At 41.0% G+C, this 16,248-nt stretch overlaps 1 protein-coding gene across 2 annotated transcripts; it reads right to left on the bottom strand.

The window, feature by feature from the left end:
* Nucleotides 1-838: 838 nt before the first annotated feature.
* mapk3 (mitogen-activated protein kinase 3) lies at nucleotides 839-15,705 on the bottom strand. Of its 2 annotated transcripts, none has more exons than XM_038282258.1 (9): nucleotides 15,018-15,705; nucleotides 12,053-12,235; nucleotides 8,277-8,466; nucleotides 5,590-5,706; nucleotides 5,379-5,493; nucleotides 5,140-5,271; nucleotides 4,318-4,427; nucleotides 3,540-3,666; nucleotides 839-3,355 (listed from the first exon to the last, which is right to left on the bottom strand). In XM_038282258.1, exons 1-8 carry the CDS (start codon nucleotides 15,431-15,433, stop codon nucleotides 3,547-3,549), a joined length of 1,383 nt encoding a protein of 460 aa, XP_038138186.1. In that variant the 5' UTR covers nucleotides 15,434-15,705; the 3' UTR covers nucleotides 839-3,355; nucleotides 3,540-3,546. The 2 variants fall into 2 exon arrangements, with proteins under 2 accessions (XP_038138186.1, XP_038138185.1); XM_038282257.1 differs by having other exon boundaries at nucleotides 3,546-3,666; nucleotides 15,018-15,701.
* Between the last annotated feature and the right edge of the window lie 543 nt (nucleotides 15,706-16,248).

Raw genomic sequence — 16,248 nt, forward strand, 5'->3', positions numbered from 1 at the left:
CACGCTACAAGGAAAAGATAAATTCCCACGACTCATGCTGCACCATGGAGGGGCGGTTTATAAAAACACCTGAGGCAGAGGTTGCTGTTTGGGCATGTGAAAATAGATTGCTAAAATGAAAACTAACAGATAACAGATGTCTATGCCTGTGGAGAAACAAAAAAAAAAAAATTCAGCTTCAAGAGGAGAATCCAAATCAGCATCCTCTGGATGTAATCTACCATGAGTTAAAAAAATGTAAATATTAAATTAGAAGTAATTAAATCTAAAATCAATGCTTTACGATCATTTAGCTCCTTATAAAAACCAGACAGGTGAGAAAATTCCTTCATTTGTTCAAATTTCTGATTGGTTCTTGTAGTCTGATCACACTATGAATATCTGCTTCCATTCAGCACATGGATCATAGGCTGCCCTCCACTTAAACTGCTTTATTCGCCTCCATCTTCATGACTTTTGTGGGTTTGGACAGCAAAGCATGTCCTGTTGAATAGATGGGGGCATCAAGTGTTGCTTTTTTTAAATATTTTATCCTACTTCCTGCTGTCAGGCAGGCTCTAATTAAGTAATTTCTTCATTTAACGGGGTGGTTATGAGTCCTGGGTGATGCTGCTGAAACTGAAATGAACGCAGGTTATCTTTGATCATTAAATCTACTTGAGGATCTAAGATATTCCAGGTTTATCACAATAATCTTTTTTGTCTTTTTTTAAGTCCTGCATTTAAGGAAAAAAAGAAACAATCTGATGATCGCAGTAACTGGATGTTGTCTTCCTGCCTCAGCTGTTCAATAACAGAGTACAAAAAAACTGACGAGAAGAAAGGGTCATGACGCAGGTTTAACAGCATGATGAAATTTTATTTAATTACATGTATATAAGTCTGTTTCTGTTAATCATTTAATTAATATTTCCCATAGCATATACAGACTAGAACTCTCAGTAACTCGTCTCTCCTTGACAATCTCAGTAAAACATCTTAAAATAAATCCTTAAACAATCTGGTTGGGCAAATGAAAAGACAAAAAGTCTACGCTTCAAAAAGATTGAAAACACTTTCAATAATAATAATAATAATAATAATAATAATAACAGCAATAAGAGAAACACACTAAAATTTTACCTCCCTTTTATTTAAAAAAAAAGGAGAAAAAAAGCCTATCACCAATAAAATAGCATTAATAATAAGAACAAAGCAAACAGGCTTTAAGACAGGCAGGCCTTTAAAGTCGATCATTATTCCAAAGTAAGAAGTTTGGTCAGGTGGCATGTAACAGGGAGGATATGGTAAAAAAAAAAAAAAAAGTTAGGAGGCCTGTGTGTGCAACACTGAGAATTTATCAGGAGGATTAAAAAAAAAACGAACAGGGGATGATGATCCAGACAGACACAAACGGGTGAGTCTGGGCTCAACAGTGCAGATCCACAAACAGTCTTCACAGCAAGGGGACGACGACGGAGGGTGCATGGCTTGAAAGACAAAGTGCAGACGTGCTGATTGGGTTGGGATTGGACTGAGCGTTCAGGGGGACCAAGGGGAAACAGCTTCTGACAACAAGCAAGGAGGCAGCCCTTTGAGTAAAGCATGACGAAACACTTTGGAGGAAAATGGCAAAAACATAAAAGGATCCAGAGGAAAAAAAAAAACAATCCTAGATTGCTGCTTATGGCTTCAGGAGAACAGCAACTCACATCAAGGTTAAAAGCACAAGATCAAGCCAAGGGAGACCTGCACCACAGGCCATCCAGTGCAGTTTTGGTCCCTTTCTTCTTTTTTCCTAACGGGTCTCAGCAAAAATCAAGCAAATGGTGCCGATTTCTCTGGACTCATGAACATTTGCCACAAAGCAGTGGATCCAAACGGACAGGGAGGGTGAGGAGAGCTGAAGATGCATGGAGAGAGTTTCAGAGAGAGAAGGGACCAGAAATAAGCGCTCTCCATCAGGCAGATATGAGGAAGCAATAGGGCCTTGTTCATATGCAGCAAAAAAAAAAAATAAAACACAGAATGATGAAGACTGGCAGTGCAAAGACAAAAAACAAAATTGAAATTTCTTGGCAATTACCAATGGGTTTGGCATGTAGCGGCAGGGAGAAATCACCGCCGTCACATTAACAGCCAAGTGTTCCCAGCATGCATTGTGTTGTGCAAAAATGCACCGTTCAATAAGAAAACACTGTTTCACTCAGGCTTTGAGGTAACGGGTAGGAGGCTCAAAGCTGCAAAAAGCATAAATAAAGAAATAAATAAAGCAATGAAAAAAGAAGCAGAATGTGTTTGTTTTTAAACATGAAAGAGTGAGTCTTATTAATGAATGCTTCAGTTGGCTGTGACAATAATCACTGGAGGAATGTTATATGGGGGAGGAAAAAAAAGAAAAGGAAAAAAAAAGGGTTAGAGGTACAGTCATGCATGTCCCTGGTGGGTTGGGTTTGTTTCCTGCTGCTTGGGTGCAGCTAGAGAAAAATGCAACTAAACAAGAACTTGAAAGCAAAAAGACGGAGGAGCTTATCTTTTCCGACAAAAGGGACTTTGGTATCACAGCTGCAGTATATCAAGAAGCCATCTTTTCCTAGTCTTTATTCCATTCAATGTGCTTCATGCTGCAAATCCACGTTGGAGCCGTCAGTGTGCTTTGTCTTGGGGCGATTTGTGCATAATTTTTTTTTTGTTTGTTTGTTTTTCTCCCCTATAGGGTCAGTTTCAGGAACGCATGCATTCAACTGGGTTTCCATAACAATAAAAGGAGCAACGGTAAAGAAAACTTGCCAACATGCCACTAAAAACATAAACTCATTGTCTGAAATAAAAAAAAAAAAAAAAAAAAAGACTATAAAACACACACACACACACCAAGTCTGAACCAAATACATCTTCACCCACAAAAACAGGACGAACACATTTAAGAAAAAAAGAAAAAAAATCCAAGATACTCTGTATTTACATGCACACACCTAGCTAGCATCCCTAACCCTGCTGTTTAACCCTTTAAATATTCCAAGCTGTAGCTCCATCCAGATTAAGAGCATTATGGAAGGATGGACTGGAGGAAGTGGGGAGGGGGGGTCGATGAGGAGAAAAAGGTGCCAGAAAAGCCAAATGTGTTAAAAATGGGCATAAAAACAATGAAATATGTGAGATGAGTGAAGAATTTGACGAAAACAAACTAAAAACCGTACCGGTTTAACAGGATAACCCCCCTCCCAATAACAGCTCTTTATACTTAGCTCCGTCCTGCTGTAGAAATGCAAAGATAAGCAGGGAAATGTTTATAGTTGGGGTTTTCACTTTTTTGTTGAGGATGCATTTTTCGCTTGTTTAAACGGTTCGTTCAATCTTCTGGCTCCAAGCCTCGCTACAAAAAAACCCAAAAAACAGAATAAATAAATAATCAAAAACATGAAACATTATCCAACTTCAAATGTAAATCCAATTGAAGTTAGCTTGTTAGTTCATGACATCTAAAAGGAACTGGTTCTAGTGGGATTTTATTTAGGGGTATCTGAGTGAAGCTGGCGTTTCATTCGATGAGAATGTACCTTTACCTCAGCTGGTCGGTCTGACCGTCTGGAAACGAGCCGTCTCTTCAAAGATCATCTGCTTCAGCTTCTCCTTGGGCAGGTCGTCCAGTTCCGTTCTAAAATCAAAGGGCTCGTCCGCGATGGGCTAACACCAGAACACAAAGAGCTTTAATGGCAGCGTCATGACATTAAATCCTTTGATTCATTGTACCGATTTTAAAGTATGCAAAAGGTTAAAGTACAGAGAATTTCAAGAAAAAAAAAGAAAATCATGATTAAACAATGCAGCTAGTATGAAAAGGTGTATAGCTGTCACAATATTCCATTAATCTGCCATAAGCTGACCTGCTGATCAAACTAAACAGTCAATGCACAGCTAAGAGGCTTCCAAGGACAAAGCCCTGAAGCTTACAGTGAAATCCAGATCCTTGGGAGAAAATTGCTGCATAGCTAAAGACTGAAACGCACTTTTTTGGCAGAAAACGAGCCTTTGGAATCACGCTTCTCTAACATGGAAAAGCACCAGCATGAGTGGCTGGTAGTGTCTGGAACCGCAGGGGGCGACAGAACAAAAACAAACGATTACTTCGGCCTCCAAACTCCAATCACCATAGAAACCTTTCAAATAGGAAGCCGCGCCGAAGCTGTAGAATTAATTATCTCTACTTTCACCATTAGTGATCATATCAGCATGTCATAAAAGGTCAACATATGCCCTATGCTGAACTTACTCCCCCTCAGTTCCCTTCGACAGACCACAGAACACCTTGCTTTTATCAAAGGGACGCAGTCTCACCTCGTCAGTTGGATCGTAGTACTGCTCCAGGTATGGATGAGCTAGAGCTTCCTCCACAGTGATGCGGTTGTTGGGGTTAAACGTCAACATGCGATGCAACAGGTCCAAGGCTTTAAAGAAGAATAAAGACTCTGTTAGCCAGCCTGTCCTCTGCGTTTACTCCAATAAACTAATAAAAAAAATTACATCCGTTCATGATAAAGTACATTATGGTTTATCCAGACATATCGCTCTTCTATCTCCTTAAAATAAATCTTACAAATGTTGAATAAACGCAGCTTCAAATAATAATCTATATTTAAATGCTAGGCCTTGTTTTTTTTTCTTCAAAATTGAACCTGACTGATGCATTCATTAAAAAATTATCTTTAAATGTGAATTTTACATTAATTCTGGAATCAATATATCAAAATACACAATAATGCATGCATACATATATAATATATTTATTTTTGTTTCATATCTGTTCAAACAGTATTAAGATAAAGATTTGCTAATCTGCATTTAGCATAACATAAAATAAAACTCCAGATGTTCTTTTAAACTTCACCCTGTGCAGAAAGCTTTGTCACTCTGCAGCTAAATAAGTCCACAAAGCAGAATGGGATGCCCTGCAGAGGATAGTGAGGGGAGCCTAAAGTTTGTTTGATGAAAGCAATATACACAGAATGAATCTCCGATTGTAAACGGCTGTATGTAAAGTTGAAGTCTGCAGATTCATGGATGCCTTTAAACAGGCCGCAGTTTCATTACTCTGATGTACTTTCCCTCCTTTTCCAAACCTTGAACAATATCTCTAACAGCTGCTGTGTGTCATTTCACCTTTTGGGTCTGCTTTGGGGAAGAGCGTGTCCCAGGGAAGTCTGGGTTTGTGCGGCAGGGAAAGCAGGTAGTTCCGAGCCTTCACGTTAATGATGCAGTTCAGATCTTCCTGGGTTGGTGAGCCGAGTATGCCTGCACACACAAATGGTTGAGGCTGATTATCTGCTTGTTTGTTGTTGTTTTTCTCCCCTAGTAAGGCTGCAAGGAAAACTTTTATTTTCATTTTTTTAAGATCTCACCCAATATATGGTTCAATTGGTCCAAGTAGTGTTTCCCAGGGAAGATGGGTTTGTTGGTCAACATCTCAGCCAGAATGCAGCCCACAGACCAGATGTCAATGGACTTGGAGTAGCCCTGAAAAAAACCCCAAAAACATTCACGGATCATTATGTGGATGTACCATGAAATATTCAAGCCGTAAAAACACAAAAAGTGTCTTTCACCCCTTACCTTTGAGTTGAGCATAATTTCTGGGGCTCTGTACCAACGCGTGGCTACGTACTCGGTGAGGAAGCCTGTGTGGTCGTGCACCGGATCGGCTATCCGAGCCAGGCCGAAGTCACAGATCTGAGAAAGACAGCAGGGGTTAAAACTAATCCAACTGGAGCCAGAAGATCCACATTTCAGATCTGCCTCTAAAGTCTAAACAAGTTCATAGAATAATGTGCGGGAAATCCAGCAATTGATAACATGCCTGGCATCGATTAGAGCTTAAATCAGTCAACAAGCTGGTTTATTTTTCATTATTACCGTATTTACTGTGAAGGTTAATTGTCTCTAAATTGTACCTTTTTTCAGGGCTCTATGCAGATCACAGCCAGTAAAACATGCTCACCATGGGCACTAATGTTTAATCTTCATCATTTCACCGGTTTCGATTTGTGCTGAAAGCGCTGCCTTCGTTTTCCTTCCTTCACTTCATGATCAGCTAATCAAGCACTATACTGCAAACCCTGATAGGTTCTTTTCAGAAAATAAAAACAAGACTTGAGACGAGGCTGTAAAATTACTTAGATCTTTAACCTTTTATAGGGTAAGTTACAGTTTTTGATCACTTGCATAGCCCTTAGAAATGGAGTCCCCCCATCCCTCCTAACACCTAAAGCCATGTTGTTGCAGTATCTTTGCTGAACGGCTGGATATAAATCTAGACCAGGGGTCGGCAACCCGCCGCTCTTTAGCATTCCCCTTGCGGCTCCCTTTTTTTTTCTTTTGTTTTAATATGGTGTGCAGGAGGTCAGACAAAAAATAATTATGTTTTCCAATAAATAAATTTAAACAATAATTTGCGTTATAGCCATAGAGATCAGTGGTCATAACTTGCAACCAGCGCTGCGCAGTGCCAGGCTGCTGGAGTGTCTCGGACCATGGATCCCAAAGGGGAAAAAAGGAAGATAGCTGATGAGAAAAGAGGACTCAAAGGATGGACCGAATCATTTTCTTCATTATCAATGCGGAACGATTGCCTGCATTTTTGCTTGGTAATGAGAGGTTGGCAAAAAAAATAAAAATAAAAATTTGGAAAGGCATTTCCAGGGAAGGCAGGCTAAATATGCAGCCAACAACCAAGCTGGGAGGGAGAGAAAAATGGTGATTGCAGAACTTCTGGATAAATTAGAGGAGAGCAAATTTAGATTTAAGAAGTGGATTACATCGCCAAACTCCACTACTGCTGCTAGTTTTGTTGCAAGGATGGAAAACCGTCCACAAATCGAACAGGTAGAGCTCTGATGCAGGGATGGGAACTTTCTTCCATTTTCTCCCCAAATCGTAAAAATATAAATCACACCAAGGAACGCTGGGATGGGGGATTTCAGGGTTAGAGAGCTCTGCTCTGATGGGTGTCAGTTCCTCCTTGGTTCCTCATGACTCAATCAACTCCTCCCAACAGAAACATGTCTACCAGAGAGATTCCTTGATCCTGTTTCTATAATTTAATCAATGCAACAAAACCTGTGTTATTTTTGCATTTAACAAATTAGATGAGCCCTTGAATGATTTATCATCTACTCTAAATTAAATAAAAAAAAAGGTTACTAAGTTAAAAAAAAAAAAATTTTAAAAGCTAAACGAAAAGTCAAAAAGTAAAAGTTAAAAATTTAATAAGCTAAATTAAACAATTAAAAATATCAGCATTAATGCATCTAAGGTTATGCTGTAACAAAAAAATAGTTTAACTGTGAGTGTTTTCATGAATTTCTTATAGAACCACTTTTGTTATTATATAACAAATTATTATTACATAAGGCCATATAAGGCAAGTTTGCCATAAAATATTTGCCATTAAAATATATATATATTTTTTGAACGTTACTAAAGTAATAAAGGTCCTGTCCTCCAATAAAACTCTTGGCTTGAAATTTTGATTTTCAAAGTATTTCAATTTAGCATAAAACAAACAATCTACCTCGGCTTAATAAAAGTCTTGCTTTTTTTGTACAAACTATAAAACGTAATGGATTTTATGCAATAAATTAATCAAAAAATATCCCATAATGCTGAGATGGATGAAAAAAAAAAAAAAAAGACATTTCATTTTCAAATATTTTTTTTTCTGTTAGTAAAGATGTGTGTGGCAGGCATTTTTTTTGATCCCCTTCAACTGAGGTTAAGGAGCAGCTGACTGGCAGCTTCTATTAAGGTCTCAATATTGTGTCTTTCTAGTGATTAGAGAGTCAGTCACTGATACGAGATAAATGAAAATCCAGCAGTTTGGTTCAGTATAACGAGACAGGAAACGCACTACTGAATCGATTCATGACAGAAAAATGAACCGTGTTCTTCACGTCACATCGCAATATTCCAGTGAAGTATGATTATGATGATGGCAGCGTCATGCGGTGGGGATGGGTTAAAAAGTTCGTCATTTTAAAGTCACACAATCATTTTAGAAACAAACATGGAAACCACCTGTACATGTTGGTTTCTGCTAAAACGGAAAAGTCAGACAAAAAAAAAGGGAAATGTGACACTTTTACAACTTATGAAACTATAAGGTATTTAAAAAATAGCATCTGGCCAAGAGTTAAAAGCAGCTGTCACCTACTGGGAGCATTTGGATTCAGAGCAGCTGATCAAGCCTATGAAAAGGCCATGAGGGACTGAGGCTGCCAACGTATAATTCGTATAACTCTCACCTTGAGGTCGCAGGTGGTGTTGATGAGCAGGTTGGAGGGCTTCAGGTCGCGGTGCAACACGTTGGCAGAGTGAATGTACTTGAGCCCCCTCAGGATCTGGTAGAGGAAGTAGCAGACGTGGTCGTTGCTCAGCCGCTGGGTCTTCAGGAGCTTGTACAAGTCTGTCTCCATCAGTGTCTGCACGATGTAGCTGGGCAGATTCTGGGGTCAAGGCGTACAACCCTTTTCTTCTAAATTCATTCCACTCTAAACCAACTTGCACCTTTTCGTCTCTTAGTGAAAGCATTGAAACTGCGTAATTTTTAGAAGCAATGTGAAACATATTTCGCAATGAGCGTGTTCCTCTAACCCGACTGTGGTGAACCATGAAAAAAGCCACACAGAGAAAGAATAACAGACTGTACAGATATAGAAACGAAACAACCTGACCTTTCCTCTGGATCCACAAGGAATTGAAATAAAACTAAACAGTGTAATGTTTAGCATTGCTCCTTAAATCCATGTAAAACAGCGTAATTAACAAAAGTTTAGATCATTGTTACATAAACGTTACGCCCAAAGTCTTCAACTGATGCTTGAAAGCTGCATGCATTGCTTTAAAAAAAAGAACTATTAGGGCTGCAGAAAATGTTGCTAACCTTACTGCATTATTACTAAAACAGCAGACCTGCACAGTCTGTGTTATATGCTCGCTAATTGCACACCATCAGTATCCTATTTCCCAATTAAACCGGGCCGTTGACTAATTTCTGATGATTTTTGTAGCCGTTAAGCAATGAACCCAAAGCAGACAGGAGGTACTGATGGGAAGCACTCATTCCACAGGATTATTTTTCATGCAGCCCTAGTAATACTGTAGATTAGAATGACCTTAGCTTCAGATGCAGACACTTGTCTGGTAAAGGTCCTGATAAATCTTTAAAATAGAACATTACTGAACTACATCTTTGTTTCTAAAATGTTACACAAATGAGCCTTTCATTGTTTGATGAGGACCTATATTTATAGGAATCATCCCAGATGAAGCAGATTCATTGTTAAATCCAGATTAGGACGTGTGATGCTGAGGAGAGATTTCAAAATTAAATTCGGACAGATTCTCCTGAAAAAAAAAAAAAAAAACCTGTAAAAATTAAACTTCCTTCATGAATATCTCTGACCTAAATCTAGTAGAAACCTTGCAGTGTCAGCAGCTAACTCTGACGTTACAGAAGAGCAAATAATGTCCCATTTAGCAAAACCGCATTGAGTACCAACAGCCCAGGAATCATAAAAGCCAAATCTATCTGACTCAAATCGTCATTGTGACATCATGCTCCGTTACATTTATTTTAGTGCTTCCTCTGCATTTTTCGCCCAAAAGTTCTGATAAATGTGGCTACCGATATGTTGAAAGATGAAGTTGAGTGTTTTCACTCTGAACGTGCCCCAAAAAGCATGGCAACCAGAAAGGGAGGAGCTATTCTTTGAAAAAAAAAGAAAGAAAAGAAATCGACCTTCCTAGATTGAAAGGCTGCCATAGCAACTAGAGAGGTAAAATATCCACTCCAGTTGTCTGCATTGATACAACACGGGTGTTTATAGCAACCGCTTTGTTGATAAGAAGCGTATCGTTAGATCTCCGCTGCTGGAAATGAACCCGTCTGTATTTCCTCTCATTCACAAACTCCTCTAAAAGGTGCAACATTGCTAGACTAAAGCAAAGGAAACAATGAAGCTTTTTTTGATAAAAAGCGACTCTTGGTGAGAGCAGCTCGCTGGCGGGCCGAGCTCAGCCATCAATGACAAACTAGTGATGTGTTAGAGTAACCCTGGACATTTATCAATTAATTTTCATCCACACCCATTTTAGTTTATCTAAACTTTTAGCTGTGATGATGAAATAGTGTCAAAACTGGCCAGGCTGAGGGTTTAAAGTATTTTTCAGACATGACTTGTATAGCGACTTCTACTTACCGTAAATTAATTTTATGAAAACTGTATTAATCAAAATCAGTGTTGTTTTTTTGTAATCACCAAAGCTATAATTGTCAAACTAGAATTAAAAAACATTTTTGTTAAGTAAAATAGAAATAAGAAATCCAACTGAAACTGTAATAAGTTTTAAAAAACGAATTACAGCAACTGAAGTTCAATTGAGAATGTGTTAATTTGCTTATCTTTATCATAACGCATTAATATGAAGTCTGGTTTCCTGGTTGCTGTGATGCAGGTAGGAGAGTCAGGTGATCTGTGTTGCTGCAGCAGTCGCTCCTTATTTGTTTCTTTGTCTACCCCTGTATGTTAGCGGCATTACTCTACATAAAAGATTAAAAACATAACTGAAACTGATAAAAACGGAACTGAAATGGAGCTTTTTCAAAAATAACCTAAACTAAACCATCTAAAAAACACAGCTCAATTACAACTAAAATAAGATTGAAAATCAGGAGTCGAAACTAAATAAAATCTAATGAAAATGTATAAATGTTTTAAAACCTTGGTTATTATTCCTAAAACTAATATTTAAAGTCTTACATTTGCAGAAAACTCGAGAACCTAAAAGAAGATCACGAGTTTTCGCCTCACTTTAGGGATTTTTCAAACATCTGCATTGAAAATAAAAAGTTATTCTATGGACAGGTTAATATACAGAAATGTAATTTTTGCATAATAGGGTGGAGAAAGGGGGATGTAAACTGTAACACACTAAAAATATTGGGAGCCTCATAAAAGGATAAAAAGATTTATAGTTTACTGGCAAGATATATCAAAAGAGGAAAAGTACAACTAATTAGATGCATTTTGGGATATTTTATGCATGTTATACATCAAAACAGCACTTTTTAAAGGATGTATTAGGTGACTGCGATCCTAAAAGTTCTGGCAAAGTGTTTTTTTCCCAGCCTTTTTTTTTATTGTCATTACACTGTCACAAGTACAGAGTAACTAAATTACCTCTCTGTGTTTAACCCATCCCCTTTGGGAGCAGTGGGCTGCCATTGTGCGGCGCCCGGGGAGCAGTGTCGATTTAAGGGTTTTTTCCTCAGGAACCCATAGTGGAGGCTGTGGTGATTGAACCGGTTACTTGCAACTTTCTGCTCTAACTACTAGGCCATCACTTCCCCCATCAATGATGGGTGTTAGCAGGATGCTCCAGCCCTGGTTCAGATACAGTAGTCTGATTTAGTGGGGCCATTTTTATGTGCAACGGGTAGAAAACCGAATGAGGGGATCCCCCCTAAAGGCTGACCTCAGTTACTTTCACTTTCTGTGCCACCATCACTTTAACCTCAAAGAAAAAAAAAACTCCAAACTGATCAACTGCCTGCTATTCAGCTCCATTTGAGTCATTTACATTCAATATAACTCCTAACAGAGCGCATTTTATAACGCATTTCTGTTTTAACTTCCTCGGGGGAAAAATGTCCTGTTAGAGTTTGACGGGGTTGGAAGGGGCGGATAATCCTGCCTAACTGACAGATCTAGAACTGATCCATCCTGTTTAACCTCGTCGGAAGGCTCACACCACCTGAAATAAATTGGACTGGAGCAGAGGTGCAAAACAATGAAACAGCATAACCTGCTGCAATGAATTGTGGGAGCGCGGGGCTCTCAGCACAACTCCTTTTCAGGTTATTAAATGTAGCAAGAACAGATGATAAAACTAACACAGGGAGCCACAAACAAACAATAAAATTGCCTAACTTTGACACGGACAGGCCTTCGCTGTCTCGGCTGAAGGTTTCCCTTCAGTTCACCTTGAAATTAGAAAAACTCAGACAATCTTAGGATACACATCTCTCATGTTTTCCAGCTGCTGCGCCCGGATGATGTCATTGATCCCGATGATGTTCTCATGCTTGAAGCGCAGCAGGATCTTGATCTCCCTCAGCGTACGCTGGCAGTATGTCTGGTGTTCAAACGGGCTGATTTTCTTGATGGCCACTCTGCGTTGGGTCCAGTTGTCCAGGGCTGCACTGGATATGGTGAAAGCAGGGACAAAACCAGGCGTGGCATTACACACTGCACAATTTACACACAAATCAAATGTCTGCAGCAGGAGCTGAGAAGATGCATAGCTCAGATTTCTTTGTAAACAGGCATTATAGAGAGCTGTAGAAAGGTGTGGTGTGCAACGTGCGTGACATGCTGTGAGAGAGTAAGCTTTATCTATGTGCTACTTCCTTTGTTAGGGTTATAGAAGTTGGGTTTTGCATTACACTTTGCAAGAGAAAAGATATTACAGCATAGCTCTGCTATCTGCAAAAAACACCCAACTGCATATTTCACTAATTCAGTTGACAGAAATTGGACAATTTATCGACGATAAATGATTTGCAGGTCAAATATTACAAAAATCGACTTCATTTCAGCTATGCATTGAATGCAAAACAGCTGAGAGTTCAATTCATTTCCTGTATATAAAAGCATCAAAAAAGTGCTTTGCCACACCTTTGTTTGTGGTTAGATTAAAAAAGAGGTTCGATGGGAGCAATCTGCAAACTTAACCTGATGTTCAGACTGCTTCACGAACATGAGGTTAGATGGTTTTTGTAAAGACTGAAAATTCAAATGAATTAGTGTAAAAAAACTACCATACATCATCTTCCGCTTATCTGGGGTCGGGTCGCGGGGGTAGCAGCTTCAGTAGGGAGGCCCAGATGGGCCTCTCCCCAGCCACTTGGGCCAGCTCCACTGGGGGAATCCCAAGGCGTTCCCAGGCCTACTGAGAAGCGTGTCCTGGGTCTCCTCCCGGTGGGACGTGCCCAGAATACTTCCAGAACAAGTCCAGGAGGCATCCTTACCGATGCATGAGCCACCTCAACTGGCTCCTCTCTATGTGGAGGAGCAGCGGCTCTACTCCGAGTCCCCCCCGGATGACTGAGCTCCTCACCCTATCTCTAGGGAGAGCCCAGACACACTACGGAGAAAACTCATTTCAGCCGCTTATATCCAGGATCTCGTTCGTTCGGTCATCACCCATAGCCTATGACCATAGATGAGGGTAGGAACGTAGACCGACCGGTAAATCAAGAGCTTTGCTTTTGGGCTCAGCTCTCTCTTCACCACAACAGACAGGTACAGCGCACGCTTCACAGTAGACACCGCACCAATCCGCCTATCGATCTCCTGCTCCATCTTTCCCTCATTCATGAACAAGACCCCAAGATACTTAAACTCCTCCACTAGGGGCAGTACATCCTCCCCAACCCGGAGAAGGCACTCTAACCTTTTCCAGCTCAAGACCATGGTCTCGGATTTTAGAGGCACTGATCCTCATCCCGGCCGCAAACCGCTCCAGTGAGAGCAGGACCCCCCCAAGGGACATGGTTGACCGCCTTCTCCAGATCCACAAAACACATGTTCACTGGTTGGGCAAACTCCCACGCACCCTCCAGGATCCTGCTGAGGGTGTAGAGCTGATCCAGTGTTCCACGGCCAGGAGGGAAAACCACACTGCTGCTCCTGAATCCAAGTGTCGACTGTCCGTTTTCAGGACCCCAGAATAGACCTTACCAGGGAGACCAAAGAGTGTGATTCCCCTGTTTTTGGAACACACTCTCAGAGCCCCAGGCTCTGCTTTCTCAGTGGATGATGTGTTGCTGGGAGTAAGGACGTCTTCGAAGTACTCCGCCCGCCGACACACAATGTCTCGAGTCGAGGTCAGGAGCACACCACCCCCACTATAAATGGTGTTGGTACTGTGCTGCTTCCCCCTCCTTAAACGCCGGATCGTGGACCAGAATCGCTTCAAAGCCCTAGGGAAGTCTTTCTCCATGGCCGGACTTCCGCCGGGCAGAGTTGATGAATTTGAGATACATCAACCAAAACTCCTAATGCACCATAATCAATTCAGTTTATTTATATAGTGCCGATACACAACACATGTTATCTGAAGGCACTTTACAGTTCACCAGATCATCCAGTCAAATTGACTCAAAGTTTTCTATCTAAGGAAAACCAGCTAATTGCATTGACTCTTCAGCAATCCCTCACACTAAGCATGCTTGTAGCGACAGTGGAGAGGAAAAACTCCCTTTTAACAGGAAGAAACCTCCAGCAGAAGCAGTCTCAATGTGAGTGGCATCTGCCAAGGCCGACTGGGGTTCAAGGAGACAGAAGCAATCCTCATCAAGTAGAAGAAAATAACACACCTGTTCAGTCCTACCTCTATTCACTTAACCAATTAAGTTATTTAAATAAAAAAATAATTGCAGCTCAGTCCTAAAACCTAAAACCATTAATTGGTATCATTTCCAGGGGGAAATGCTATTTCTATTTTTGCAGACCAGCTGATCCTCCTCCACTGAACCAAACAGTTTGCAATGTTTACAAACACCAACTGCAGGTATGGAGGCATCCCATGCAGGAGATCATGCAAGCAAAACAGGGAACCAGATAGTGAGACATGCTGATATGAATGTTCCAGTGGTGGGAGCAGAAGGTCCAGCTCACACACACAGAGATGCAGATCACATATGGTGATACCAGGAGGCAAAGGCCTTATTAAATCCAACAAATCCTTCCTGCGAGCTACAGCTTCTTCCTGCAGACCGATGAGAAGTTCAGAGTCTAAAAGCTGTGGTCCACTCAGCCTTTACAGCACTTCTGAGGCTAAGTGCAGTTTGCAGACAGATTTCTGTAAAGTAAACCACGTCCTGCACAATCACTCCAGATCTGGTTTCCTATAGTGCAAATGATGATGGACTCATGCCCTGATTGATGGAGATCAGATGTTAGCTAGCTAGCAGTACTCACCACACCATCCCGTACGCCCCCTCACCGATGTACGCCAGGTTAGTGTAGCGGGGTCCGACGTCAAATATCTGCCCCTTCACCGTCTCCACTTCTGCTTTTGGTAAACGGGGCGGGGGCGCTGCCTCCTCCGGTCCGGATACTGTCATGGGTTCGGTTATAGTGCGGGCAGGAGCGGAACCAGACGCTGCGCCAGAACCAGGGGCCGCTGCTCCCTCCGATTTGGAGACGGAAATGGGGATGGTTTCAGGTGCAGAGACAGTGCCAGGACCTGCGTCGTTAGCGGCGGCGCCAGCATCGGAGTCCGCTCCAGGATCAGTCACAGCACCGGGATTAATTGCTTTGCCCGGCCCGGTTGTATCAACAACAATTTCAGAGTCTTCGGCCTCGACGGGGACATCGCTGCACGGATCCGCCATTCTTTCTCTTAAAAAAAATACGTTCCCGCTCTCTTTGGGTGTTACCTTCCGCTGTTTTCAGTGAGGTTTCCCGGCTTTCCGAGGCTCAACGACGGCGGATAATTGTTTAGAGGGACCGGAGCGCATCGAGCAGAGAGGGAGGATGTAGTGCTCCTATCTACTACCAGCACCGTAAATGGATTTGGTGCGCGAGCGTGTCTCTGGTCTCAGTGCTTAGCGTAAATGCGCGTGCAAAACTACGGCATCGTACAGGTGCGCTGGATATGTTTACAGGGCTGTATTATTAGGGCGGGGCAAGAGCGCTATAAAAGAGAACAAAACAAGCGCATTTGGAGGGAGCAACAGTCTTCAGTAGGTGTGTCAAAGAAAACAATGACGCCGATATGTCAGTACGTCCACCATATTGGGAGGGGCAAGTCTGCTTGGAGGTTAGGGGTTTAATTTGTATGACGCCTGAAAATTACCTTAATCTAATTCCAGTATACCATTTGCTAATATTAAGTATTGTAGTTTATGGTAGTACCTGTAAGGTTGATAAAATAATGTGGAAAAACAACATTATAAAATAAACCCCAGTGTGTTATGTGGAAAGGTACCAGAAATGTTAAAAATTTGTTTGCTTTTATAAAAGGTTCTCGTTAATCGCGTTAATTCACTCAAAGCCAACGTTTTAATTAAGTTGTCCGTTTAATTTTAATCTTGTTATGCAGTATTTTTTTTATTTGGTGAATAACATATCCGCAATATTTAGTTGTCTATGAAAATATAGCAAGCTGTTATATTTAACCTATTTCTAGTACAAGCATTTGTCTGAA

This window comes from Cyprinodon tularosa, unplaced genomic scaffold (assembly GCF_016077235.1).
Source record: "Cyprinodon tularosa strain WSP-4 unplaced genomic scaffold, ASM1607723v1 ctg181, whole genome shotgun sequence".
Classification (NCBI taxonomy): domain Eukaryota; kingdom Metazoa; phylum Chordata; class Actinopteri; order Cyprinodontiformes; family Cyprinodontidae; genus Cyprinodon; species Cyprinodon tularosa.

Excerpts from the sequence above, each read along its gene's own strand:
- mapk3 (XM_038282258.1), bottom strand. The coding sequence starts at position 15,433 with ATGGCGGATCCGTGCAGCGATGTCCCCGTCGAGGCCGAAGACTCTGAA. Across the intron at positions 5,707-8,276 it reads ACACCACCTGCGACCTCAAG|ATCTGTGACTTCGGCCTGGC; the intron begins GTGAGAGTTATA and ends TGTCTTTCTCAG. Across the intron at positions 4,428-5,139 it reads CCCCAAAGCAGACCCAAAAG|CCTTGGACCTGTTGCATCGC; the intron begins GTGAAATGACAC and ends TCTTCTTTAAAG.